At 44.2% G+C, this 27671-nt stretch overlaps 1 protein-coding gene across 2 annotated transcripts in view; it reads left to right on the forward strand.

Moving 5' to 3' along the window:
• The window catches only part of tll1 (tolloid-like 1), a 414199-nt gene that overhangs the window by 253114 nt on the left and 133414 nt on the right, over window positions 1-27671 (forward strand). For both annotated transcript variants that reach the window (XM_085962033.1, XM_085962042.1), the window contains 2 exons: window positions 7851-7956; window positions 9795-9919. In XM_085962033.1, the coding sequence (XP_085818159.1) occupies window positions 7851-7956; window positions 9795-9919 (231 nt within the window). The remainder of the gene's footprint in view (window positions 1-7850; window positions 7957-9794; window positions 9920-27671) is intronic.

The following is a 27671-nucleotide window of genomic DNA, read 5'->3' on the forward strand; positions in this document are numbered from 1 at the left end:
GGTTAGTTGAGGGATGAATATTGGCTCGGGCGCGAGAAGGAATCTCTTCTCTTTTCCAGATAGTACCATGGGATTTTTAACATCCATCTGAATTCTAAGAACAAGTATACAGGATTAATATCTTATCCCAAAATTGGCACCTCTGACAGCACAGAACTACTTTTGTATGCACTGGGGTGTCAGCCTGGATTAAATATTCAAGTCTGGTGTGAGGCTTGAAGCCACAATTTTCTAACTCCGATGCGAGAATGATATCGACTAAGTCAAGTTAATATTGTTTCCTATTATTACTCTGAATAATAATTAGTCACAACTACAATTGGGTATATAAAAAAAAATGTTCATTTATAGATGATTGAGCATGAGTTGTGTAGCGTGTATTCTGTGGAGAAAAATATTGGAAAATTGGGCTAGTTGGAGCGCATGGTTATATTGGAGCGCACCAACCTTCCCCCTAAGGTGCATGGCCGCGGATCAATCGGGAGGTCCCGCGCAAGCTGCTCACAAGCTGTTGCCACTGGAACAGATGCCGTGCAGCAAATTTAAAGGGGCCGTGCATGGGGGGGAAAAAAAGTTAGAGGGAACATTGGAACCGACCCCCTGGATTTTCCTCCATTTAAGTCAATGGAGAAAAATCAGACAGGTTCCTTTACAGCTGTATGCTCCAGCCTGCCTGATTTTCCGATATTTGCTCTGCACAGACAATCCAGTGAGCCGAATCACAGAACCAGGACAATCTCTCCTATAAACTCAGGAACAACACATGTGACCTCTACGCAGATTTTTAAACTTTATGAAACTTTCTTTTGTTGTAGTTTACTATGGGGATTAATAGAATAATGGGTAGTACAGAACAGTGGATGGATCAAGGTGGAAAAATATATATGAAATTACATGCAATTTCATGTCAAAATGCAAGATTGTAATTTCAGAAAATGAAATGGTTTCAATTTTCAGTGTTATATAATGTAAAAGTATATTTGAATCTTGAAAAATGCATAGTTAGTTTGCCAAAGCATTTTATGCTTTGAATCAGAATTTCTACAAACTTCATATGAAAACAGTGAGGGGAATTTTAAATCCCAAGGGGGTTGGGGGGCGGTTGGAATGTAAAAATTTGAAAAGTTTCAAGTGCGGCTGCAACCTGCCTCCAACGTGCCCACTTCCGGGTATAATGGAGGCACGTTTGACTGTGTGTGAGTAACCTGCTCGCTGGGGGTGGATTGATCATTAGTAGAGATGTTTCAATCAAGAGGTTCATGGTGATGTGCACCAATATTCCCTCTAATTTTTTGGGCCCGTGTGGCCCCTCTAATAGGCGGTGCGGGCCACTCAAAATTCCGTGCATGCGCGATTTTTCTATTTAATAGCCGGCTCACTGGCTACACGGGACCTCTAGAGCGGCCGCGCAACTTAAAGGGAACATTGGTGTGCGCCACATTCCCTGGGAGCTGTCATGATGCTTTTATACTGTGGCAGCCCAACATTCCAAACCTCTTCGTACCAGGAAACAGAATTAAGGGCTTGCTCTGACCAGAAATGTCCCCTTTAAACTTGGCTCATGAAACCTGTGAGGAATCGCACAAGTGAGGCGCAAACCGAGAGTCACATGACCACCAGGTGTGTCATCAAGCAAGCCATTGGCATGTTGAAGTTGCACTTCAGCTGCCTAGATAGGTCTGGAGTAACGTTCACCCTAAGGTGCACGGCCGCGCACTGATCACGAGGTCCTGCGCAGGCCGCTCACCAGCTGCTGCCGCTGGAAGAGTTATTGCGCATGCGCGGCCGCACAGCAAATTTAAAGGACCCATGCAGGGGAAAAAAAATGAGAGGGATCATTGGTTTGGAGGTGCCCTTCAGTACTCACCAGCGAGGGTGTCCGGAATGATAGTGGTGTGCTGCGTCCTACACAACATCACGCAGCAGAGAGGATTAGAGGTGGAGGATGTACAAGGTGTTCATAAAGCATCTTCTGATAAGAAGCACATCGAAGAAGAGGAGGATGACGGGCACTGTGAAGATGGGGAACCCATCAGCGGACTAGCTGCGTACATTGCTACACAGGGGGCCAGGGATGCCCTAATAGTTTGAAGGTTCAGCTAGTGGTAACTCAAGAGGGGGAAAAAATGAAACTCTCCTGCCCACTCTCACCACCACCCCCACCCCTCACCCCCGCCCTCACTCCCACTTCCTTTGCACAAAACAGTCCTTCAGCCACACATCTGCCCAATGGGTCCCAACATGTATTGACATTCATCATGAGGCAAATGAAAGGGTGAGTCGACACGCGGGACGCAATAATGGTCAAGATGAGGAAGTACTGCTAATCAATAAATTTTATGTACCATTATAAAAATGTATTAACATAACATGTTGTCAAACACCCACACGCATATCATTGGTGAATTACAATTGCTTTAAATTAACTTCCTACCACTTCTACATGGTGCATCCTGTGTGGCTTCAGCAGAGGTAGAGGAAGGCTGCTTAGATCCCTGCTCTGACTGCTGAGATGCTTTTGGCCGAAGACCTCCGGGTTTCAGAGCCTCTGACTGCTCCACCTGCACCTGTGCAGGGACAGACTTTGCCATCATGAGGCGAGGCAGTATGTTGGGTAAAAGCTTTGGGGTGGGGGGCAGGGCGGTGGAAATCGGGTGAGAAGTGGGAGCGCTTTGAATGGTGTTCCCACTTCAGTGTTCCCTTTTGCCATCATCCCTCTCCTGGGCCAGCACCACATCACTCCTACCACTCCTACAGACCAGCTTGGTGAAAATCAATGTCACATTCTAAAGTCACAGTATCTGTCATCCTGTTTAAGGTGGCAGACTTCTCCTCCACGGCTGTGGTCATGGCTTGCATAGATACATTTAAGAGCCATGCTTGAAGCTCCATGTAGGCGGCAACTCTCTCTATGGCAGACATTCTCTCAATTCCCTGCGACACCGATCCACTAGTGATTGAGTTGGACTCCTCCATTCTCTCCGTTTTTGTGGAGAGTGTGCGTGACACGACTATCCGTACCTGAGGAAGTTGCTGATCCACCTCTAGTATTCTCCTTCTCAATAATAGCCCCTGTGATTCAGCATCTGTGTCCAGCTGAGTAAAGCTTGGAGAGGATTGCACCCCCAACACTGACTCTCCACATCTGTCCCCACCACCAGTGTCTGTTGTGCTCACTTGTCAATTGTGAATCACCAGGTGAAAACGCAACTAACTGTCTAAGTGGACACAGAAGTGAGCGTATTTGTGCTGGCGCATGGCTGTACATCCTGTGATGGTGCACCCTTTGAAGGAATGAGGTCCTCTGAGGAATCGTCATCACGCATGTCCACAGATCCTTGCTCTACACGTGAAGGCCCTGGAAGACAAAATAAACTGTCGTGGCAAAGTAACAATCTTGACAATCACCTTGGCCTAGAAATTCACTGGCCTTAGCGCCGCTTTTGAGGCGCTAGAGGGCCTAGCGCCGAAGTTATGGCCAGTTTAGAAATTGACAGGGGCCCTAAATCGGCGTTAGGCCGGTAGCGCTGCGCCGGCACCGATGACGTCATCGGTGTGCGCAGCGTCCCGGTTGCCATGGTAACCCGCCCGAACTCGGAAATTGAGTTGCGGCCGCCTCGCCCGTGGCAGCCGCAAGCAACGTTCTGGCAGAGGTGCCTTACAGAACTTTGCGCCGGCGCATTAAAGGCCCCGCGGCGGCCGGCCGCTTTCCCGCCGGCCGCCTGGCCGCAGCTCCCTCCCCGGACTTCCCCCCCCCCCCCCCCCCCCCCCCCCCCGGAACAGAAGCAAGCCCGGCACTTGTCCGAGGTGCCGGGCTCATTTTTAAAAAGATTATCGCGGGCCGCGGCCGGGTGCAGGCAGCTCCTCCTTAACGGAAGGAGGAGGCCTGCACTTCCCGAGCCTGCCGCACCGCAGCGGGCGCCGCAGCGCCGGAATAGCGCCGCAATGCGGCGCGTGGCACCAGTTTTGAGGCACTGAGACCCCTCAGTAGTGCCGGCAGCCGTTTGGGCGCGGCGCTACTGAATTTTTGGCGCGCGCAGGGGGACTTAGCGCCGGCACTAACTTCCGGCGCTAAAGCCCTCGCTGCGCCAAAACCGAATTTCTAGGCCCATGTCTTCTCATAGTTCAATCATTGATGAAATAAAATCAACATGTGAGTGCCAGAGAAATAATTTTAATTCTGTTACCAATCATCTGTGAGTTCCCAGTCTCTCCATCTCCAATTGAGAGGGACGCAGATGTGCCACTTCTCTCCTCTGCATCTGTGAGCAGTACTATTTGTGGTGAGCCACCTCCAGTCCTCTCCCTCTCCCTTGCGTTTTGCGCTTTCTTCTTATACAAGAGGAGAAGGAACAGACCTGTGAGTGACTGAATGTCATGTATTTACCCAGTGGATGCAGTGTATTCAGTGAGGGTGTATATTAGTCAGATGCATCACATTGCATAAGGATTGGGGTCAGTGGCAGTGCTGGATGGATAAATGGGGAGGTGAGGAAGTGCACAGAACGTGAAGGCTGGGTGCTGTTGAAACTCCAGTGGGTCTGAGGAGTGATGTAATGGATTATGCTTGGCAAGACAGAGTTAGGGGTGGGTGGGTTGTGCACCATAGGTGAATCAGCAACTGTACTCACTTTTCCTGACCAGGTTAGGTTATTAAACTGCTTCTTGCACTGCATCCACTGCTCCTGCTGTTCACCACCTCCATCACCTCCAACCACACTTTCTTGGTAACAGCAACATGTTCCTTCCTCCCATTGCTGGGGAAAATGATGCCCCTCCTGCTCCTGACTGCACCCAGCAGTAAGTCGAGGGAAGCATCATTGAACCTGGATGCTGGCCTTACTCTTCGTGAATCCATGTTAAACACCTCCTAATTCCCTTTCTTGCATTGGCCCTTTAAATAGTCGACTTGAGACCTCGTCATGTGGGTGCGGATCACGCCCGCTGTGCAGCTTGGAGACGTGAAACCCAGAATGAAAAATGTAATCATTCAATCAAGTTTAAATCGGAGAATCCAACTCGCTAAGTTTTCTTTCAGGTTTTGCGCACACAATTCCCCCCCCCCCCCCAGCCCGCTCGGAACTCGCCTTTGCCTTAATATCAGGCCCAGTGTAACTTTTTCTATACCTGAGCAGCCCATTTAAACATCTGTATAATAATACAATCCAAACAAGTAGGGATAGTAATCACTTTGAAAACTTTCATTTTACTTAAAGATTCATTAGAGTTTTAAACTGTGCTGACGTTTATAGATTAAAGTTGGCAATGGACTGGCTATTGCTGAACAGTGAAAACTAGATACAGTAATTGGGAATTTCATTTTGTTCCTGGATCAAGATTTTGTATTTAAAGTAGCATTCCATTATAAATAAGCCCCAGGTTCCCGAATTCCCTGTTGTGCCAATTTGGAATTGAATCTCAATATTTCAGTAGCCTTTTATTTTTAATAGAGAACTTTCTTTTCCAATTCTGATTCTGTTGCTGGTATATGGTTTGACATGTGCTGGCAACTCTCTGATACTTAACCCAAGTGGCTATTCTTCATGAATGTGTGTGGACATAAGAACATAAGAAATAGGAGCAGGAATAGGCCACTTGGCCCCTCGAGCCTGCTCCGCCATTCAATAAGATCATGGCTGATCTTGGGCTCAAAGCCATTTCCCAGCCCGCTCCCCATAACCCTTCACTCCCTTATCTTGCAAAAATTTGTCTATCTCCGCCTTAAATGTATTTAATGACCCAGCCTCCACAGCTCTCTGGGGCAGAGAATTCCACCGATTTACAGCCCTCTGAGAGAAGAAATTCCTCTTCATCTCAGTTCTAAAAGGGTGACCCTTTATTCTAAAACTGTGCCCCTGCGTTCTAGATTTCCCCACGAGGGGAAACACCCTCTCTGCATTTACCTTGTCGTGCCCCCTCAGTATCCTATATGTTTCAATAAGATCACCTCTCATTCTTCTAAATTCCAATGAGTATAGGCCCAGCCTGCTCAACCTTTCCTCATAAGTCAACCCCCTCATCTCTGGAATTAAACTAGTGAATCATCTCTGAACTGCCTCCAATGCAAATATATCCTTCCTTAAATAAGGAGACCAAAACTGTACACAGTACTCCAGGTGTGGTCTCACCAATACCCTGTACAGTTGTAGCAGGACTCCCCTGCTTTTATACTCCAACCTCTGAAATAAAGGCCAACATTCCATTTGCCATTGAATGGACATTGAAAACCTGTGGGCTATTCAAATGTAGACGGCACCACAGCCAAGCTTGATCCTGCCCTCACTAGTACACATCCACTTTCTATCAGAGGTAACTGAATAGTGATCAGGAGCTATAAACTTGGCTGATTTTCCCTGTGTTTTACTTAGGGGCACTGAAGTCAATTGCAGCATCTCAACTGTTGTTACTGCTGAGATTAGAAAACTCAGAGCATATCTGGGACTGAACCTGCGACTTCTGGTGTTGTTTAGTGCACTGGATGGTACTTTTACTTAACTATACCTCAGGAAAATCCAGCCTCACTCTTAATGTGACAGCTATTAACTTGTAACAGTACTTAACAAAGATCTCAGTGCTTTGCAATTCTACATTTTTTTGAACAGTGGCCAGACAGAGACAACAATGTAATACATCAAAGATGTGGTCCATTTTGTTTCAGCCACTGCGAGCTTGCAAGGGAAAAAACCGCATGGGGGTCGAAATTCCATTAGGCTTGTTTTCGGGCTTGAAATCAGTGCTGCCCACAGAGCATAAGCCCCACCCGGGAGGCCTAAGGCCGGCCTGAAATTGGGCCTTGGGCCTCCATAATATTAATTCGTTGAGCTGGCGGCACCTGTTGCACCTCCACGGGCAGCTTGTCCATTTGCAGCGAATGAATATCGAGACGCTTGCTTTGCTGGCAGCAGCCCGAAGGTAAATCCCAGGAGGAGGGGTGGAGCGGCAATGGGGAGATTGGCGATTGGGTTACTGTGGATTCGAGGGCGCACTCTTGTTCCTTCTGGTTCCACAAGAATGTTTTTTTTAAAAAAAACACATTTTTCCAAAACTTACCTTTTGGTGGCAGTCAGTGGTTAGGCCACAGCAATCGCTTCAAAATCTCGAGTGGAACAGGCCCAGCTCCTGCTCCGCTCACTCCAAACCAATTTCTTCAAGAGGACATAAACCCTGCACTAGACCCCTCATTTACATATGTAAGGAGCCTAATGCTTGTTTCAAGTGGCTGCTTAGGACGTCTGCAAATCTGTCTTGAACAATATGTAGACGCCCATAATGCAAGCAGAGATTGGACACAGGATGTTTCCCCACCCACCCCAAAATTGGTTCCTTTTGCCTGTTTCCCACCCAGAAAACGAGGAGCGATTTCTACCCCACAAAATGGTGTAATCTAGAATTATTGATAAATTGTGAATTAATTACACTTACAAAACAAATATTCTGTCGGTGTGTATGTGTGTGTGAATATGTGTTCAAGGCCCTTTCAGAGCCTGGTATGTTGCACTATTCAATTTTTGTGTAATATTAACCAGAGTTAGGAAGACTTGTTCCTTGCAGTGTTATACTTGAATCAGGAATTCTATACAATTAGGATTGGCTCAGAAATGACTTGGTGCACAAATATTGTATGCTGGGAGCAGAATTGTATTTAGATCAGGAATACTTTTTCTGAAGTTGATTGTATTGGAAAAAATTGTTATTCTGTTCAAAATTCAGCAACCCAGTTGTAATTTGGCAGAGGAAAGGGAACATTGCAATTTGATGTCTTTGCAGCGGCAGTTTCAGAATTTTGTGGACAGTAATCATTAACGTTGTGCCAATGACTAACCACGGTCTTTCCTTCTAACTGCATGCAGGCCAGGAATACAACTTCCTCAAGATGGAACCCGGTGAAGTGAACTCCCTTGGGGAAGCGTACGACTTTGACAGTATTATGCACTATGCTCGCAACACCTTCTCAAGGTTGGAGTCTAGGGTTACATCTCTTTGACTTTTAAATTCTGTCAGCTGGTAGAGTACAATGAAAACTTTATCTCTGAATTAATGCTGGTTCAGGGCTCTACTGCTTATATGATTAGGCACCTGCATAATGAAATATTAATTTTTCTGTCCCTCTTTGTAATCACATCTGAAATAACTTAAAGTTGCACACGAAACTAATGATTATTACATAGCAGATCAGGAGGCTAGAATAACTAGTTGCTTTTAAAGCATTTTAATTAACTAAATGAACAAAAAAAACTGACAGGACAACTGCGACATGGAACCATTTCCAGCGTCAAAACCCATCTGGAGTATGTAAAATACGTCATGAACAGATGAAATTGGGATGGAAAAAAGAGTGTGGTTACAAACAAATCAGTGTTCCTGGTGTGCGCTGAATTAGCTGATCTAAGGCAGGTGCTACAATTAACCGCAGTACTCCTGAGCTTGAGAGAGTATAATCTATTTCTGATTGCCGTTCAGTGACTCCTGGTGGAAAGTGCACAATTCTTTGCCTCCCTAAACTGAGAATACTGAAGCCAATTGTAGAGTTTCCAGTGCTCTCTTCGTTAAGATCAGCTAACTCACAATAGATCAGAGGGCCACTCCACTGAATCATTAGGGGTGCCTTCAGTATTTGCTTATTTAAAATTACTAATGGAAGATCATTTGGATTGGAATGGCCGGGCTCAAATATGCCAAAGATTAAAGAGTAGATTTTACAAAATAGAGCTCCCAGTACAGAGCTTTGCAAGATGGGAATGCAGATCAGGAATTTGGGAATGAGATCAGTGTACCTCGCATGAGTTTCTTCTGTCTATTAAAATTAAGGGATGGAAAATTGTGGGGTGCATTGACCCCTACAACCAATATGCACTGCTGTCACGCCAAGCTTTGCTCCAGGAGCACTAACTCATAAAATCTACCTCTAACAGTGCTGTAGGACTTATTTGTTATTTCTTTCTTTTAAATTTTACACTGCACAGGTCAAAAAAGCACCCACATTGTTCTTAAAAGTTTTATCCTAGTTTTAATAAGATAGTATGGTAGTTTTTTTGAAATTCAGGACTAGCCAGGAGTTTTTCTTTCTTTTTTGAATCTTTTTTGTGTGCATTCCAATGTATCTGTGTTCCAAGCCTGTGATTAGTTATTGAAAAAGTATGCAATTATGTACAGCTTTCTTAAATTGCAATATAAAATTTTAATTTTTAACATTTAGGTGTGTGATAAAAAATATCCTCTTTGTTTGTTTATTATTTTGATTGCCAGTTTCTTCCCTTCACTCCTTTGCTGAAGGATTAACTCTTCTCTGGAATACAGGCACACGGGCACCGATTGCTCTCCACTACTTTGCCAAAGTGACCATTATTCATGTGTGAGCTGTAGTAGTTAAGTATCAGCAGGCTTTTTGACAGGATTGGTCATGCTAGCTGGGCCTTATTCTCTCCATATCCAAAATCCACACACACGCACTTCCAGCATGGTGAGTGGACAGCGATCAGGAGCGGGAGTCCTGGCTCATTTCCCTTCTCAACTCGGGGACAAATGTAATGCCCCATTTCCTCTCTCGGCTGAGATTAGCTAACTCGGCACAGACCAAGTATTGAACTTGGAGCTTTATTATTGCTAAATTTAGATACTCTAACTGGGCAACACTATATTTCTATAGTGAAAATGTTCTTTACACATTTGTTTATAATGCCACTACAAATTGTAAAGAAAGGGAATCTTCCTCCACCCCCACGGCCATTTGGAAGCTCAAGTGGAGTAGATTGACAATATTGTCTTGTTAAGTGACAGTTCTTTCTTTTTCTTAGAGGAATGTTTCTGGATACAATTCTCCCCGGACGCGATGAAAATGGCGTAAGACCTGCCATTGGCCAACGTGCACGGTTAAGTAAAGGAGACATTGCACAGGCAAGGAAGCTGTATAGATGTCCAGGTATTATGCTGCACAAATGGGGATTGGGTCTACATTTATTAGGATATAATGAAGACTGAAATTACCGTAATCAACTGCAAAATCGAACCCAGTGATATGGCAGTAATGTCACGAAGCATTAGAATTAGTATTATTACAGTGATGATGTGAACACACTCATGTGTCAGATATGGTTCATACTATCAGCTGCCACTAAAATATTGTGAGGAAGGGAAATCGCAAATACATTAAATTACATCACTTGTACCGTATAACAAAAGGCTAGGTCAGATTCTAATTGCAAAGTGCTCAATCTTGGCTCTTGTTGCTTATCTTGTCCTCCTAGATTCTTTGTTTGGATCTCAGGCTTTTAACAAACTCTCAGCTGTCGAGAATTTTATTAAAAGTCACAAGTACCTGATTAGAGTCAGCCGCATACTCATCCTTGGCTCTGGAGTTAGCTTAGCAACTGTAAATGATGAGTTTGTCTACCAAGTTAGACAGCAGAAGTAAAGTTTGAGGCTGAAGGTATCCTGCCAGTTTCATATGAAAGCAAGCTGATGTCGGGTAAGCAATGACATGAAAGTGACGGGAAAACCCAAGTGCCTTATGCCGATCTGGTGATCAAACGCATTCAAACCAAGCCAGAGGGAAACACTAGTTTGGCTTTGTACGAGCTGCAGTACAACTCTACCTTAAAGTCGCCTTGTGTGTGATATATAGTCTAGTATGACAATGCTTCCATTCCATTCATTTCAAATTGATGTATGCTGCTTCCGGCTCTCCTCCCTTGCCTTAATGTTGCTTAATGCTTTTTCATTAAGTTAGTGCTGCTTTAAAATCTGTAGATGCACAGCAGAAATCTGTTGTCAGTAGGCTAAGAGGTAGAACCCAGTGTTCAAAATTGTGAATCCACGTGCTGTGGGTCCTTTTATGCTGCTTACCTTTTTTTCTATGAACTGGTCCATGTGAGTTTAACATGTATGCAAGGAGCCACTATTTATGTCATCACTACATTGAATGGCAGGTGGATGAAAACATTAATGTAAAATTGAAAAATTAAAAATACATGAATTTAAACCATTGAAACACTATGGGCCTGATTTTAACTCCCCGCCTGGTGGAAACTGGACAGGGTGGCAGTTAAAATAAGGTCAGCAACTTACCCCCTCTGATCCCACTGTGTCCCGATGTTAACCAGCTCTCTTGAGCAGGACACCTATAGGAAGGCAGCGGTGTGCTCTTTAAATATGCAGATAGGGTTCTGATGACATCATTGGGATGTGATCTGCCATTTTAGTTGGAGACCTGAGCAGGGGAGAAGTCCCCGTCAGGCTAGACCTGCCAGGAGGTGGATTGTGGGCCAGAAGAGGCACATGCAGGTTGGTTTTAAAATTTTATTTAAGGTATCCTCTGGGCTCTGGGCCTCACAAGGAAGCCTTGGGCCGCCTTTAGCTCGGGCTCTCTCCCGACAATGTCCAGCGCCCCTTCATGCTGGGGACCATTCCCATGGGTTCCAGGCTGCAGTCTCCTGCCGCCAAATTACCATGCTTGTCAGCCAGGTAGTGGACCTGGCCGTATTGGGGCGGGAGTCGGAGAAAATTTATGGAAATGATGCCCAGCTGCTAAAATCGGCCAGGCCTCGACCTCTTTGTTACGTTCTAGGTGTGCTGCCTGCTTCAGGGCTCGTGTGTACCATTCCTGCTCCCCCATTAAAATCGGGGCCTATGACCCTGAATTTCCTCCTATTTTTGGTGTAATAACACCATATTCAGGGCAGGTGGGAGTGAAATTGGAGCAGGACACTTGACTAAATTTTTGGCACATTTGGGGCCGGCTCATATTACCTGAGTCCACAACTGGGTGGGCACAGGTAAATGTAGGAATGATGTCATACATTTCCCTACATTACAACAGTGACTACACTTCAAACAACAAGTACTTCATTGGTTGTGAAGCACTTTTGGATGTCCTGAGGTTGTGAATGGTACTATGAGTACAAGTTCATTTATTCTTTCTTCTATTTCTGCTCTCGGCAGCCTTATGCACAAGGGCGTCTGCAGTTCCTTGGTGTGCAGTATTACTAGAGCATCAAAAGCAGGTAAATTGAAAAAGTTGAGGTTTCCCTACCGCAATCGATCAAAGGGATCATTTGCAGCCTAGAAATCAGCCTACAGACCAACCGGACAAACTCCCCCTCTTCAAGGTTTCCCCAACTGTCTGAGGGGGAAGATAGTCTCTCAGAGATGAGGGTTACTTGTTCCAAATGGAGCTGTTGACACCTCTGCAGAACCCTTAACTCCCATAAGAGGCTTACATCAACACATGCACGCACACGCACATATTTCTGAAGCAGAAATATAATAGAACAGGCTTTTGGGATCTTAAAACAACTTTTCTAATGTTTGTGCCACTCTAGTGGTGCCTTCAATATGAGCTGGAGTGGCTTGCCAGAATTATAATAGTATTTTGCATTCAGCATAATATGGCTAATTGCCAAAGAAGCAGACCGCAGGAATAGAATTGGGAGAGCAGGAACCCACTGCAGCACACCAATCAGTGCCTGGTACTGGTGTGACAGGCACTCATCAATTACTGTTTGCCCACACACAGCCTTTTTGTGTAAATAGGGTTTAATTAAAGTTTCCCAGTTTTTTTTTGCCACAAGATTAATTGTGATGTACAAACCAATGTCTTTATTCCCCTTAAATTTACATCAAAAAGTACTGACTGCAATTTGTGGTTGTGCTGATTAATTGTACTAGTGCAGCATACTATTTTTTCCATAGCACTCTAGTAATGCCCTATTGGCAGGAGCTGGCGTCAAGGATATCTGAGGTTTTTATAGCGTCTTGGGCTATAGCTTCAACATCATCAATGGGAGTATTCCTGAGAGATACTCTGTTTTTGCTGTAGATGACACTGATGCTGTATGTTGTTCAATAACCGTCTGCAGGGCTGAAACCTTTGCTTCATGACAATGCACAACTGAATGATTAAAACTGCAACTCTACCCAGACCACAATGCAGTAAGTGATTTGCTCACCCATTCATGCTTGTGAAGTATCCTCCACTTCAACGGAGGGCTTGAGAGTTTGGAATTGGACACCTGACTCAGCAGGAGCTGTGATCATACTGTACCTCCACATAGCAAACAGCCAGCCAGCCCTTTTTCACTAACCTCACATGACTCTTTCTCACCCATGATCGGTGACCTTTGTTCCTTCATCGCTCGCTAATACTCTCCAAAAGTGCTTGTGACTCAGCTGGCACCTGCTTCAAGTGATGAAGGTGAGAATGACAGTCACACACCAGCTTCCTCCTCCTGCATTATGGCTTCAGTTTTTTTTTAAAGTAGCGCCGGATGAGCAGATGGACATTGTTTTGCATATTGTTGTTAAAGTGACAGTACATGCTGTGCTTCATGGGGAGCACAAGCACTGCTTTGAACCTGTTGACACTGAAAATCATTAGCACAGTGAACATATGTGATTATCATTGCACAAATCAGAAGCATTGTCATTGCCACAAACTTTGTTTTACGCCAGGCCCCGAACAACCTTCTAGTCTCTGACAGCCATAATGACCACTGTGCAGCGGGTAAGAGGTTTTATCTGTTGCGTGCCAACACTAATCCCAGTAGAGTGTTGTTAGTTGGTTCGACAGAAACCCATCAGCATGTTTGAGTCTACAATTCAAGCTACTGCAAAATCTACATTCCCCCTAGTAGGATTAATTGCCTAATATGGTGTGCACATCCTCTCCCTGTAGGAGCACATCCCACTTACCCAGACAGCTCAGCTGCAGGTAAGACTCCGAGTCTGTGCAGGACTCTGGCTAGCATTTAATCAGCTAAAACCCCACTGCAGAGCAGATTCCCAGTAAGTTTCCCACTGCTTGCTTAGTTAGGTCATCTTATGCATTAGAGCTTTAATGCATCAGGATTATCTAGAGATGAGTGGAAAGAATCCCAGCCCCCTAGTAACATGATTCACCCCTCCAAATTATATTCGTCAACCAAGCTGGCTGGTTGATCATCAACAGTGTCCCGAAGTATGGCACACCTGCCGAGCTCAGGTTTCGGAATACCAAGCCTGCCACAGATTGACATTTTTCTGGACTTCCATCAACAGGCTTGTCTTCTTGGAGTCACCTCGACTTCAATGAGACCTCAACTACCTCCCTCCCAAAATTAATCTGGAAATGAAAAGCTGGTATCAGTAAAAGTGATAATGAAGCTGTTGGATTGTCATAATAACACAACTGGTTCACTAATGTCCTTTAGGGAAGGGAACTTGCCATCCTTACCCAGTCTGGCCTATATGTGACTCCAGTACCACACCAACGTGGTTATCTACTAACTGCTCTCTGAAGTAGCCTAGCAACCTACTCCGTTGTATCAAACAGCTACAAAGAATAACCATACCTTCTCAGGGCAACTAGGGATGGGTAATAAATGTCAGCCTTGTCAGTGACGCCTATCCCGAGAATGAATGAAAAAGTTGGTTATACAATTAACAAGTACGAGTTTGAGTCCTTGCTGGTCACCATTTCTGACTGTTCAAGCCCATTTTTCAAGCTGGTGACTAGGTGAGTCTACCAGCAACACAGTATCACCTGTTATAAGAAGCGCTGCAATATTTTCAGAAATGCCTGGAACAGACACCTTAAACCTATCTCTTAAAATGTCATCCAACACAACATTAATGAATAGGATGGGTAACTGTGGGCAACCTTGTCTCTGTCCTCTCTTGTGAGAGATCGGTTCAGTCCATCTCTCATCCACCCTTGCATGGATATTGAAGCTAAGGTACGTATCCCAAATTTGCCCATGTAACTTCATAGTTTCTGGTTTCTTTTTGAGGGCCACAAGATGCAGCCTTATGAAAATTGATGAAAGCAGTGTAAGTAAGAAACAGCCTGACATTGTCATAGCCACAGAATCACACCTATCAGCCAACATCCCAGAATTCTCCATCACTATTCCTGGGTATGTCCTGTCCCACCTACAGGATAAACTCACCAGAGGTGGAGGCAAAGTGATATACAGTCAGAGGGAGGTTTCCTGGGAGTCCTCAACATTGTCTCTGGACCCCATGAAGTTTCATGGCTTCAGGTCACACAAGGCCAAAGATACCTCTTGCTGATCATCATCTGCCACCTCTACACCAAACTGATTACTGACTTAATCCAGCCATGAATGCCAGAGGAGAGAGTAGATGATCTTAACATCAAGGCAGTATTTGACTGGGTATTAAAGGAGTCCTAGCAAAACTTGATGCAAAGAAAGAATTTCGTGGTTGGAGGCCGGTCATCACCTCTCTGGGAAGCGTCCTTGGCCCGACGATCTTCAACTGCTTCATTAATGACCTTGCCCCTGTACTAAGATCAGGAATGGGGCTATTCACTGATGATTCCACATAGTTTAGCTCCATTCATAACTCCTCTGATAATGAAGCAGCCGTGCCAGCCTGCACCAGGACCTGGATAACATCTAGAATTGGTTTGACAAGTGGCATGTAATGACCATCTCAAAAAAGAGAGAGCCCAATCATTTCATCTTGACTTTGGCACCATCATTGCTGAGCCCCCCCGACCATCAACATCCTGGGGGTCATCATTGACCAGAAACGGAACTGGACCAGCCATATCAACATTTTGGCTAGAAGAGCAGGACAGAGGCTTGAGTCTCTGCAATGTGTTTGCTCACATCCTGAACCCTCAAAGGCTCCCCACCATCTACAAGGCTCAAGTCAGGAGTGTGATGGAATACTCACAACATATCTGGATGGGTGTAGCCACAATAACACTCAGGAAGCACAACAACATCCAACAAGGACCAGTTTGCTTGACTGGTGCCACTGCCACTGGGCGCAATCTCCACCTTCTCCACCACCAGCACACTGTGGCTGCAGTATATATGGTCTACGGGGGGCACTACAGCAGCACAGCAAGATTACTTTGACAGTAACTCCCTCCCCTGTGACCTCAACCTTCAAGAAAAACAAGAGCAGCAATATTATGGGAACATCATCACCTCCAAATTCCTCTCCAAATTACTGGGTCAGAATCCTGAAATTCCTTACCTAACACCATTGTGGCAGCACCATCACCACAAGGACTGCAGCGATTCAAGGAGAAAGGCCCATCACCATCTTGTCAGTGCAGCTAGGGATGGGCAATAAATGTGGCCTTGCCAGCATTGCCCAAATCCTGAGAACACAGGAAAAAATTCCTGCTTGGATAGACATATCTACCAGTGTACGATAATTAGCATCTCGCCCTTATCCTCTTTTTTTTAGGAACTTGCTGTATTTGCCCATTAATTGCCCACTAATCTTGCCACAGAAAAGTAAGTCTGTCATTACAAGCGTAAGTACCTTTTTAACGACCTGATAAGCGGGCAGTAGTGATACCCGCCCTCCTGTATGCTGGAACATGTACAGCAGGCACCTCAAAGCACTGAAGAAGTACCACCAACGCTGCCTCCGTAAGATCCTGCAAATCCATTGGCAGGATAGGCACACCAACGTCAGTGTTCTCGCTCAGGCTAACATCCCCGGCATCGAAGCTTTGACCAAGCTCGATCAGCTCCGATGTACAGACCATATCGTCCGCATGCCAGATATGAGACTCCCAAAGCAAGCGCTCTACTCGGAGCTCCGGCACGGCAAGAGAGCCCCAGGTGGGCAGAGGAAATGCTTCAAGGACACCCTCAAAGCCTCCTTGAAAAAGTGCAACATCCCCACTGACACCTGGGAATCCCTGGCCCAAGACTGCACAAAGTGGAGGAGAAGGATCCGGGAAGGCGCCGAACACCTCGAGTCTCTTCGCCGGGAGCAAGCGGAAGCCAAACGCAAGCAGCAGAAGGAGCGCACGTCAACCCAAGCACCCCACCCACCCAACTGTGACAGATTGTAGGTCCCGCATTGGACTCATCAGTCACCTGAAAACTCATTTTTAGTGTGGAAGCAAGTCATCCTCAGTTCCGATGGACTGCCGAAGAAGAAGTGTTAATGACTGCCAATCAACCTCTCTGCACTGAAAATTAACTATTACAAGTGTGAAGTCGCATTCCTTCAGGTTTTAAATTTTTCAGGGAAATTTTAAAAATGTCAAATCTATCTCTTAATCTAATCTTTCTTTCTCTCTATTTGCTTCTCTTTCTGTACCTGATTTAACATTGAATTCATCCCTTTTAATTCGCCTTCCTTATTAGTCCTTCCTGTGTTTATTTCCCAATCGTTGAATCTCATTGGTTAAGGAGATACCATGTTGGTTGTCCTGTTCACTCTGGTCCCAGATGTCCTGTTTCCCTCACTGCGCCGTTATCAGCTTACAGATTCAGCAACTTTGTGGGCAAAAATATTTTGAGCAGAAGGGTGCAGGGGCAAGTCTAACTAATGGCAGAAGCCGTTAGATGCCCTGCTATAGCAAAATCTGGTCCTTAATCTTGAACAGTTCAATTAGATCATCTCAAAGTCTCTTGTTTTGCAAAGAAAGTAAGCCTATTTTCCTTAACGTTTCCTTGCAACTTTAACTTTCTGGATACCCAGAATCATTTTGCTTGCTCGCTTCTGTAAACCTCCCAAGGATAGTAATCTTTTTATAATTAGGTGGTCAGTACTTCACATAGTAATTCAGCTGGGATCTGACACATGCCTCATGCAGCCATACAATCTGTTTTGATTTATACTCTGACTGCTAATGGAACCAAGTACCATAAGTTGCCGTTTTTTTCTGCAGCAAAGCAATGTGTAAGAAGCCCTAAATTCCTTCCTTGAGTCTGAAATTCAGGTGCATGTTGCCCATGATGTTCTGACCATTAAAATTAACAATCGGAAAACCACAGGCAGTGAATTTACAGTTACACTGCTGGTAAATGAGGCTCCCTGCCAGCAGTGCAGTGCCATAAAATGTCCCTACGTTCTTCTGATGCTTATTGTTAGTGTACCTCCTATTTTGCATTTTTGTGCCGATTTGAAGATTTTAGTTGCAATACACTTGCCCAGGTTTTAATTATATGTGTGTGTGTGTATATTAGTCGATCTCCTGTAGCATTGCCCATGGAGTCTCTCAAGACCAGTTATAGTCGTCAGATGAAGCAAGGTTAGAGGGCTAGTGATAATTGGACCAGGGTGCTCAGATGTACTTCAGTCACCATTTTAAAGTTAAGCATTCTGTTTTTATTTTAACATAATACTTCGATTTTATATGAATATGTATAGTTAAATAGAAAAACTTAGGGCAACTTGGGAAATAGAGAAATGAGGGAAATTTTAACTGCCCTCCGGTTGTTGGAAACTGGGTGGGTGGGCAGTTAAAATGTAGCGGGAAACTTGCTCGCTCGCTTCCCATCCCGATCTGGCCAACTGCAATTTTAAATTGCAGGTGACAAGGACACCCGACGAAAGGAAGCCAGTGGGGTCCTCCTTTAAATAGGCAGATTGGGGTCCGATGACATCATCAGGGCCCGACTGCTCTTTTTACCTGAAGGGAGAGTAGTGGTGGCTTCTACGCCAGGCCAAAGTTGCTGGGAGCTGCATCGAGGACCCGAAGAGACCTAGTAAGGTAAGTTATTTAAATTTAATTGAGTTTTCTTGTGGGCCAGTAGGCAGGAGTGCTCCTCCTGGCCCTGCAAGGTAACCTTGGGCCTCCTTTCCTGGGTTTGCCTCCTCCTCTGACCGCAACTCCTCTCCTGAGCTCCTCCAATCCACTTAGCTTGTGCATTGACTGTTCCCCTGGGTCCCAGGCGGTGTCAGCAAGCCGGCAACATCCTGGCCCTTTTTGGGAAGTTAGCAAGCTGCTTGCTAATGAGGCCAGCCGTTACAATTGGTCAAGTATCCCTGCTACCGCACCCAATTTGGCCGGCCACCCGCTGGGTCGTGTTCCTGCCTGGGAGTTAAAATTAACTCCATAGAGTTGGTTCGAGCACAGGAGTTTTTCTGCAGTACAGGCTGAGGAGCTGGGAGTTGCAAAACTGAGACGCAACACCGCCACCACTGGCAGGTTGGTGTAATTAAAGTCCATTATATTTAGGCAGGTAGTTTGCAATATAAATAAGTACATAAGAATATATAAAGGCGAAAGTTGACACAAAAGTGTGACAAATGTGAGAACAGGAAGGAAAGTTTTGTAGACAGAGTACATGCAGACTTAAAATTTTTAATATATTTTAGATAGGCTAAAAATAATAAGGGTCCCAAGATTGACTTCCTGAGAAATCCTGGCATTAATCGCTTTCCAGAGTGAAAATTGCCTCTATGGCCATTCTCTCTCTTTTTTGCATATCAGGGTGAAGAAAGCTCATCCTGGTAAATGGAATTCTTGTCAGGCATCAAGTGTCTGCATTACACATTCCCAGATCAGCTAGATGCAAAGTTCTGTCTACTCTTTTTCCCAGTAATAGACCTTAGAAGAACATCCACTACTGCACCTCTGTGGGATTTTTTCCATTTCTCACAATGACCATCCTTAAGCCTATCTGAATGACAATTAGTGCCACATTAGGGCTAGTTTTATGCTGTAGGTCCATGCCCACTATGAATTGGATTTAAACTACCTACCAGTCTGGGCTGGATTTGAAACCAGGACGTAGAGCTAAAAGACCAACGTCTAACACACTGCACACTCAATTCTCCCTGTTTCCTGTTATTGAACCAGTTTTCTATCCAGCGCCATTCTTTGCTTTATATTCTGTAACTTCTTAACCTTGGCTATTAATTATGGAACCTTGTCAAAGCTTTCTGAAAATCCATGAGTGTAATATGAACTGAATTTCCACAGTCCACCACGTCACTGTTGCCTTTGAAAAAACCTCCAGTCAGTTAATTAAATATGACTTCCCTTCCTGAGTCCATGCTGTCTGCCATTTAACAAGTCATGTCCAATTGCTTATCAAAGATAATCGCAAAGATCCTCTTCATAACGAATATTAAACTTACTGTTACATAATCTTCAGGTATGACTCTTGACCCTTTTTTAAATGAAGATAATTGCACTGTTTCCTATGCCATTTGCCAGGACCCTTTACTCTTTATCCACTCTCAATATGCAGTGTTCCTTTTGTGTTTAGACAATTACTCACTTCAGATCCTCAGCATTTAGTGGGTATCTTTCCATCTAATGCAGGAGCTGTTGCTGAGGGTCCCACTAACCAGGACACCCGCTGGCGATGTTTGGTTGTTGCAATCATTGTAATGTTTAAAACCTGTTGAATAAACACATTTGATGCACCCTGTTAGCATGCTTTCTGGGAGTCTATGGGCCAGGGTCTGTGATGTGTTTTGGAAAGTAAAAATCAGCTGCTTATTATTAAACTTACAAACAGATATTTTGCTTCTCGCTTTCAGTTTTCCTCACCCCATCTCCACTGAAGGCAGTAGCTCACCTAAATAGCCATTCCTCATGGCCTCAGGACAGCCAGTATCAGTGGGCTCTACAACCATGGGATTATCATAGCAAAGGCTGATTCTAACCTCCACTGATGCCCACAACACGCACACTTGCCAATAGGTAGGTTGGGGGTGGGGTGGGGCTCACTGGCTAGGGATCAGGACTGGGAATCTTGGCTGATGTTTTCTCTCTCCTTCCTAGCCCAGGTACACTGCAGCGAATTTTCATGCCCTACACTTGCCACAGCTGAATTCAACTAATTTAGTACAGACTAAACCTGGAGCCGCCTTGCTATGTTTGGTTCAGTACCACACCACTTGGTATGTTTATCCACTGAGTAGTTATAATAGGTATTTTCAATAATATTTAATAAATCCTTTAATATCACAAGAACAGTTAGTATTGTCATTTTGTAAGTAGCAATGATTCACCAAGGTAATGACAGAGTCCAGGTGAAATTCAAAAAATATCATTGTATTTTTAAAAATACATCTTGACTTCACAGCACTATAGTCACCTATAACTAACTTAATTACATGGACACCATGTTGGTGGGAGTCGGAATCTGTGGAGGAAGGAGGCAAATGTTTTATGTCTGGCTAAATATAGGACAACGTTTAATTTAATTTGAAAATAGATGAACATGTTTAGAATTTGTCTTATGGCACAGTAAACCATTCCATTTTTCTCCATCCTCTCTTTTCTGTGGCCTACCTCTAGCACTACAATAGCTTGATTCCACACAGCCAGCACATTTCCTGTAATTGTTTCTCCTCCTATTGTTCGCTTGGGTATATCCCAAAGCTCCATCCTTGGCCCCCTATTTGTTGTCTACAGGCTGCCGTTTCGTGACATCACAGATATGCTGCTGAGAACCAGCTTTGTCTCTCTGCCACCATTTTGGACTCCTTGACCACTACTGTGCTGTCCAACTGCTTAGTCAACATCAAATCCAGGAGGAGTAATAATTTCCTTTAACATCAACCAGCCTGAAGCCATGCTGTTTACTCTGCACCTTGGCTCCCGACTCCCTATGTCACTCTCTCTCACAGCTCTGACTGAGCCTGTTGATACACAAGCTTGGTGTCATGCTTGATCCTGAGCTGAGTTTCAAGTTTCCTATTCTAGCCACCACCAAGACCACCTGTTTCCATTTTCACAACAACACTTGTCTTCGCCCCACCTCAGCACATCGTCACAATTGCTTATCTGTGCCTTTATCATCTCCAGACTTGATTACTCCAATGCGTTCCTTGCTGGCCTTCCTAATTCTACCCATCACAAATTCCAACTCATCCAAATCTCTATAGCCCGCTTCCCAACTCACGCTAAGGGCCATACCCCTATGACCAATGTTCCCTCTAATTTTTATTTGAGCTACACGGTCCCTTTAAATTTGCTGCATGGCCGCTATGTGGCCGGGCAGGCGCAGTATCTTTTCTAGTGGAACAGCTGGTGAGCGGCCTGTGCGGGACCTCCCGATCGCCACGCAGCTTAGGGGGGAACGTTGCCTATGACCCCTGTACTCACCAAACTCCATAGGCTCCCTAACTGCTTATGAATCAATTTCAAAATCTTTGTTCTCACCTAGAAATCCTTTCATGGCCTTGTGTCTCCCTACTTCTGCAACCTCATTCAGTGCTATGTTCCTCCATGCTCCTTCCGTTCTTCCAACTTTGGCTTCCTTTGCATTCTCCTTCCCCCCTGCTCCCCTTTTAGTTGTAGCACCTTCATTCTTGGTTCCAAGCTCTGCCTTGAAACCTCTCTTCCCTCCTTAAAACCTACACTTGTGTTCTTGCTTTTGCCCACCACCCCTACAGCATCTCTCAATATTTCTTGGTACCCAGTTATTGTCACTTCTGTGAAGCTCTTTGTTGTATTTTGTTGTATTAAAGGGATATTATTTCCTACATTGAAACAGTGACTACACTTTAAAAAGTACTTAATTGGCTGTAAAGTGCTTTGGGACATCCTGAGGTCATGAAATGTACTATATAAATGCAAGTCTTTCTTTTTAGAAGTGCAAGTTGTTGCTATTCAGAGTGTCATACCAGACAGTGTGCCATGTGACAGTAGCTCAATTGACCATCACTAACAATGCCATTGAGTGCAAGAAGTAGCTTATATCTGCTATCCTCCTCCTTCGTTTGTTTTACTCAGTCCATACCAACTTCTGGTTTATCAATTGTATGGTACCTGTGGTGTATGTAACCTGTTCCACCGTAAGAGAACTTAAGCCTGTTCCACCTTAAGAGATGTACTACTTTCTCTGGCTGCTGTATACGTAATACCGGTGGTGACCACCGGTATATAAGTACTGTGTAGTGATATTGCTGTTAGTATAGCCCTGACCTCCAACTAGTAAAGACCTGTTGAAACGTTATTCTTGTAGTCTGTGTCAGTAATTAATCTTAAATACAACTAGAACACACAGACTTAACAGTACCTGTGTAATTTTGTTAATTACATGCATGATTCTATTGCTATGGGATCTATGTTGACTGGCTAATCTACCACTGCTGGCAGATTGAAGCAATTGTAGTCACCTGAGATGATAAGGGATGTAACAGGTTTCATGAAAGCTCTGATATGTCACATGGGCCCAGATATTCCGATCCCTATGGGTGGGTACGCGCTGTGTACCCACCCATAGGGACATCGGAAATGTCGGTTTCAGGCATGCACTGCGCATGCGCTGGAAACCGGCATTTCCGATCTGTCAAGAATGCTCTTCACAGATCCTCCGGCTGCCCTGGAGAAGGGCCTCTGCGAGCGGATGGTTCCGCTCTTTGGAGACCCTCCGCCCGCAGAAAACACTTACAATTCTTACGCCTGGTAAAAGCAGGCATAAGGCCTGCTTTTACCAGGATAAGAGTTGAAAAAAAGTTTAAAAAAAAAAAAAAAAAAAAAATTTTCACTGATTTATCATTTAAAAATACTTTAAAAAAAGTAAGTTATTTTTAGCCCTGAATTTTTTTTCAAAAAATTAAATTTTTGTTTAAAATACATTTGTTTAAATTTATTGTAATTTCAAGTCATTTTAAAAATGTGATTTAAAAAAAAAAATGTATTTAAAGTTTTACTATGTTTTTGGGGTGATCTCCATTCATATATTTGACAGGTCTTCCTGTCAAGTATATGAAGGGAGATTCCCTTCTTTGATTGGCTCCCCATGGCCCACGCGAACTACATGCGCCTCTGGGATATGTGGGCCCTGCACACTTGCAGTTTGGAGAGGCCCAGGAGCGGAAGCGTGTGCGTCCTGGGAGCCCTCGGGTAAGGGCGTAGATTTTTCCAGATCGCAGGCCTCCGCCCGCTTGCGCTCTTGGGCCTCTCCGGGTCTGTGCGGGCAGAGCCCCATGTATCCCAGGAGCGCATGCAGTTCGTAGGCGCTCCTGGGATCACGTGGGCCGGCCCAACCAATAAAAGAAGAGAATCCCCATTCATACTTTTGACAGGTCTGTATGTACAGAACTGTCAAAAGTATGAATGGGGATCACTTTAAAAAATACACCAACACATGAAATATTTTTTTTTATTGCATATTTAAAATTAATTAAAATGCCATTTAATTCTTACGCCTGCTTTTACCAGGCGTAAGAATTTGACAGGCTTTTAGTGGGCGGAAGTTGTGCAAATAACACAAATCTCCATCCGCAGAGGCACTTTTCTTGGGCATGCGGAGGATCTGTCAAGAAGTGCTGGTTTTCAGCACATGCGCTTCGCATGCCTAAACCCGGCACTTGCATGACCCCTATGGGCATGTACACACCTCGTACGCACCCATAGGGGTCGCAAAATACGACCCATTATATTCAAATTACTGTGAGCAAGTTTCAAGGCTATAATGGATTTAAAGAATTTCAATGACGACATAGACTACAAGATATACAGGGTAGCTTTGTGGTCAGCACTGTTAGAACCATAGATGTTCACAACACAGAAGGAGGCTATTTGTCTGGGCTAATTAGTTAATGCCTGTGTAAAAACATCGCACACAGGAATGTACTCGTGTCCAGCTGGCAGGGATTGAGAAATCGTGGACAATTTTCCAATTCCCACTGGCTGTGATTCAACCCATCCCACTGGCCCACAAAATTAATTCATGTAAAACTCCATTTAACTGTACATTATTCACGATCAGTTGGTGAACTGTACTCTTAAAAATGGCTTTCAAAGTTAGTTTTTAAACACCTAAAATTTGATTTATTAAATAATATGGATTAATTTCAGTAATTCCTTGAAGTCTACAGGGTAACATCTGGTCAGGGGGAACATCTGGCCAACAGTGACCACAACATTGTACTTTGGCTGGTAGAACTAAAGTTACTGCGAATCTACAACTCGTACCAGGTTTCAGAAGAGCAAGCTTCACTAAAATGGCAGATGATTTGGAACAGGTTCCATTGGCTAATCCTACTGGCTGGTGATGAGACTGACGTAGAATACAAATGGAAAGTTTTTAAGAAAAAGATAAAAAATGTGGAAAACAAATATGTACCCAAGGTCAAAAGAAGGAAGTGTGGTAAGAAAAAACCAAGGTGGCTAACTGGTTATGTACAAAGACAAATAAGATGTAAACAGAAATGTTTCTAAAAATTAAAGGCATTTAATACTCAACTAAACAGAGTTGAGTACAAGGGTCAACTAAAGAAAATGAATGCTGCTATTAGATCAGCAAAAAGGCTAATGGAAAAAAGGATCGTAGGCAACTGTGGAAGTAATGGGAAAAGCTTTTTCAGCTATGTGAAGAGTCAGAACTGTCGCAGACTGTATTGGGCCATTGAAGGATGTTCAAGGATGGGTTACAAAGGACTCACTGGGTATGGCAGAAATAATAATGAGTGCTTTGCATCATTCTTCAGCCTTGAAGATGATGCTCAACTATTAGAATTTAATAATGTTACTAACAAAACTAGTAATATTAACATAGATGAACATATTGTTTTCAAAAGAATTAAGAACTTGAAAATAGATGGAGCTGCCAGGCTGGATGATATCCACCCGAGCTGTCCTCAGGGAGATGGGACATGGGCTGTGCGAGCCCCTAGCCTGTATTTTTAATAGCTCCCTGCACTTTAGAATGGTTCCTATAGACTGGAAGGAGACTAATGTAGTCCTCATCTTTAAAAAAGGTGACAAGACAGACCCGGATAATTATAGGCCCATTAGTTTAACATCAGTAATAGGTAAGATGCTTGAGGGAAGCATTAGGGATGCAATATATGAATGCTTGGATAGAGGGACATATTAGGGACACCCAACATGGCTTCATAAAAAGGTCATGTTTTACAACTCTAATTGTATTTTTCAAGAAGTTACAAAGTTGGTAGATGAGGGAAGTCCAGTAGACATTGGGCCGTATTTTCCGATGCCTACGGGTGTGTACATGCTGTGTACCCACCTGTAGGGACATCGGAAATGCCAGTTTCAGGCATGCCAAGCGCATGCGCTGAAAACCGGCATTTCTGATCTGTCAAGAATGCTCTTGACAGATCGGACGCCTGCCCTAGAGAAGGGCATCTGCAGGCGGATAGTTCCGCTTTCTGGAGAACCTCCGCCCGCAGAAAACCCTTAGAAATCTTACGCCTGGTAAAAACAGGCGTAACAGCATAAGATTTGAAAAAGTTTAAAATAAAACATTTCCACTCATTTATCATTTAAAAATACTTTAAAAGAAGGTAAGTTTATTTTTAGCCCCGTAAAAAACTTTTAATTTTTTTTCAAAAAATTACATTTTTGTTTAAAATATTTAATTTATTGTAATTCAACTAATTTTAAAAAAGTGATTTCAAAAAAAATTATTCAAAGTTTTACAGTTTTTTGGGGTGATCTCCATTCTTGTATTTGACAGGTCTAGCTGTCAAGTGTATGAAGGGAGATTCCCTTCTTTGATTGGCTCCCCATAGCCCACGTGATCCCAGGGACGCTTGCGAACCGCATGTGCCTCTGGAATACGTGGGTCCTGCACATTTCGAGTAGGAGAGGCCCAGGCCCGTAGATTTTTTCCAGATCGGAGGCCTCCGCATGCAGGAAGCCTCCGATCGGAAAATATGGCCCAATGTCTACTTAGACTTCCAAAAAGCTTTTGATAAGGTACCACACAAGAAGCTTTGCTATAGGATCAAAGCCTCTGGTTTTTCGCCTCTCCCGGGAGATCACATGGGTTCGGGTGGATGCAGAGTGATAGAAGATTTGAGGTTAGGATCAGATCAGCCATGATCTTATTGAATGGTGGAGCAGGCTCGAGGGGCCGACTGGCCTACTCCTGCTCCTATTTCTTATGTTCTTATGATTGAGAACTGGCTGGCAGGACATAGGCAAAAAGTAGTTATAGATGGATCTGGATCTGTTTGGAGACCAGTCACCAGTGGTGTCCCGCAGGGATCGTTGTTGGGACCGTTGCTCTTTACTATTTTTATTAATAATCTGGATGTAGATGTTGGGGGCACGATCTGCAAATTGCAGATGATACCAAGATCTGTGTGAGTATTAGGACTGTAGACCACCCACATCTGCTTCAGGCAGATCTTAATGTGTTGGGAGATTGGACTCATGACTGGCAAATGATGTATAACTTAGGTAAGTGCAGTGTTATGCATGTGGGCAGGGCAAATGCTCAACATTCATATAGGGAAAAGCATTAAAGAAGGTGGAGATAGAAAGAGATTTAGGCATTCTAGTGCACACATCTTTAAAGGTACATGAGCAATGCCATGAAGCGATAGCTAGAGTAAATAGGATGTTGGGGTGTATCCATCGGACCATTGAGTACAAGATGAGGCATACTATTTTGTCCTTGTACAAGACCTTAGTCAGGCCGCACTTGGAATACTGTGTCCAGTTTTGGTCTCCTCACATGGTGGGTGATATTGAGGCTTTAGAAAGGGTGCAGAGGAGGGCCACTAGACTAATTCCCAGTCTAAAGCATTTTAGTTATCAAGATGGGCTAAAAGAGTTGGGACTCTACACTTCAGATAAGTGCAGACTTAGAGGCGATCTGATTGAGGTTTTTAAGATAATGAAGGGAATAGGTTGTGTTCCAATTGACAGTTTGCTTCAATTAAATAGGTTAGGGAGGACCAGGGGTCAGAAATTTAAGTTGTATAAAGCCAGATCTAGGTTAGAGGTCAGGAGGTGGTTCTTTTCCCAGAGAATAGTGGACCTCTGGAACAGACTGCCGTCTCGTGCGGTGGATGCTGATTCGCTGAATTCCTTCAAGCAAGAGCTGGACCTGTTTCTGGCTGGGGCGGAGATCACCTATTACAGAAGGTAGGTACTGCAGGGAGTTCAGGGCCAGAGTGATCTGGACTAGTTTTGATCGCCTAGATGGTTCGGAGAGGAAATTCCCAGATTTTTTTCCCTCAAATTGGCCTGG

The sequence above is a fragment of the Somniosus microcephalus genome, chromosome 2 (genome assembly GCF_052327205.1).
Source record: "Somniosus microcephalus isolate GS21.2 chromosome 2, FLI_Smic_1.0, whole genome shotgun sequence".
NCBI classification, from domain to species: Eukaryota; Metazoa; Chordata; class Chondrichthyes; order Squaliformes; family Somniosidae; genus Somniosus; species Somniosus microcephalus.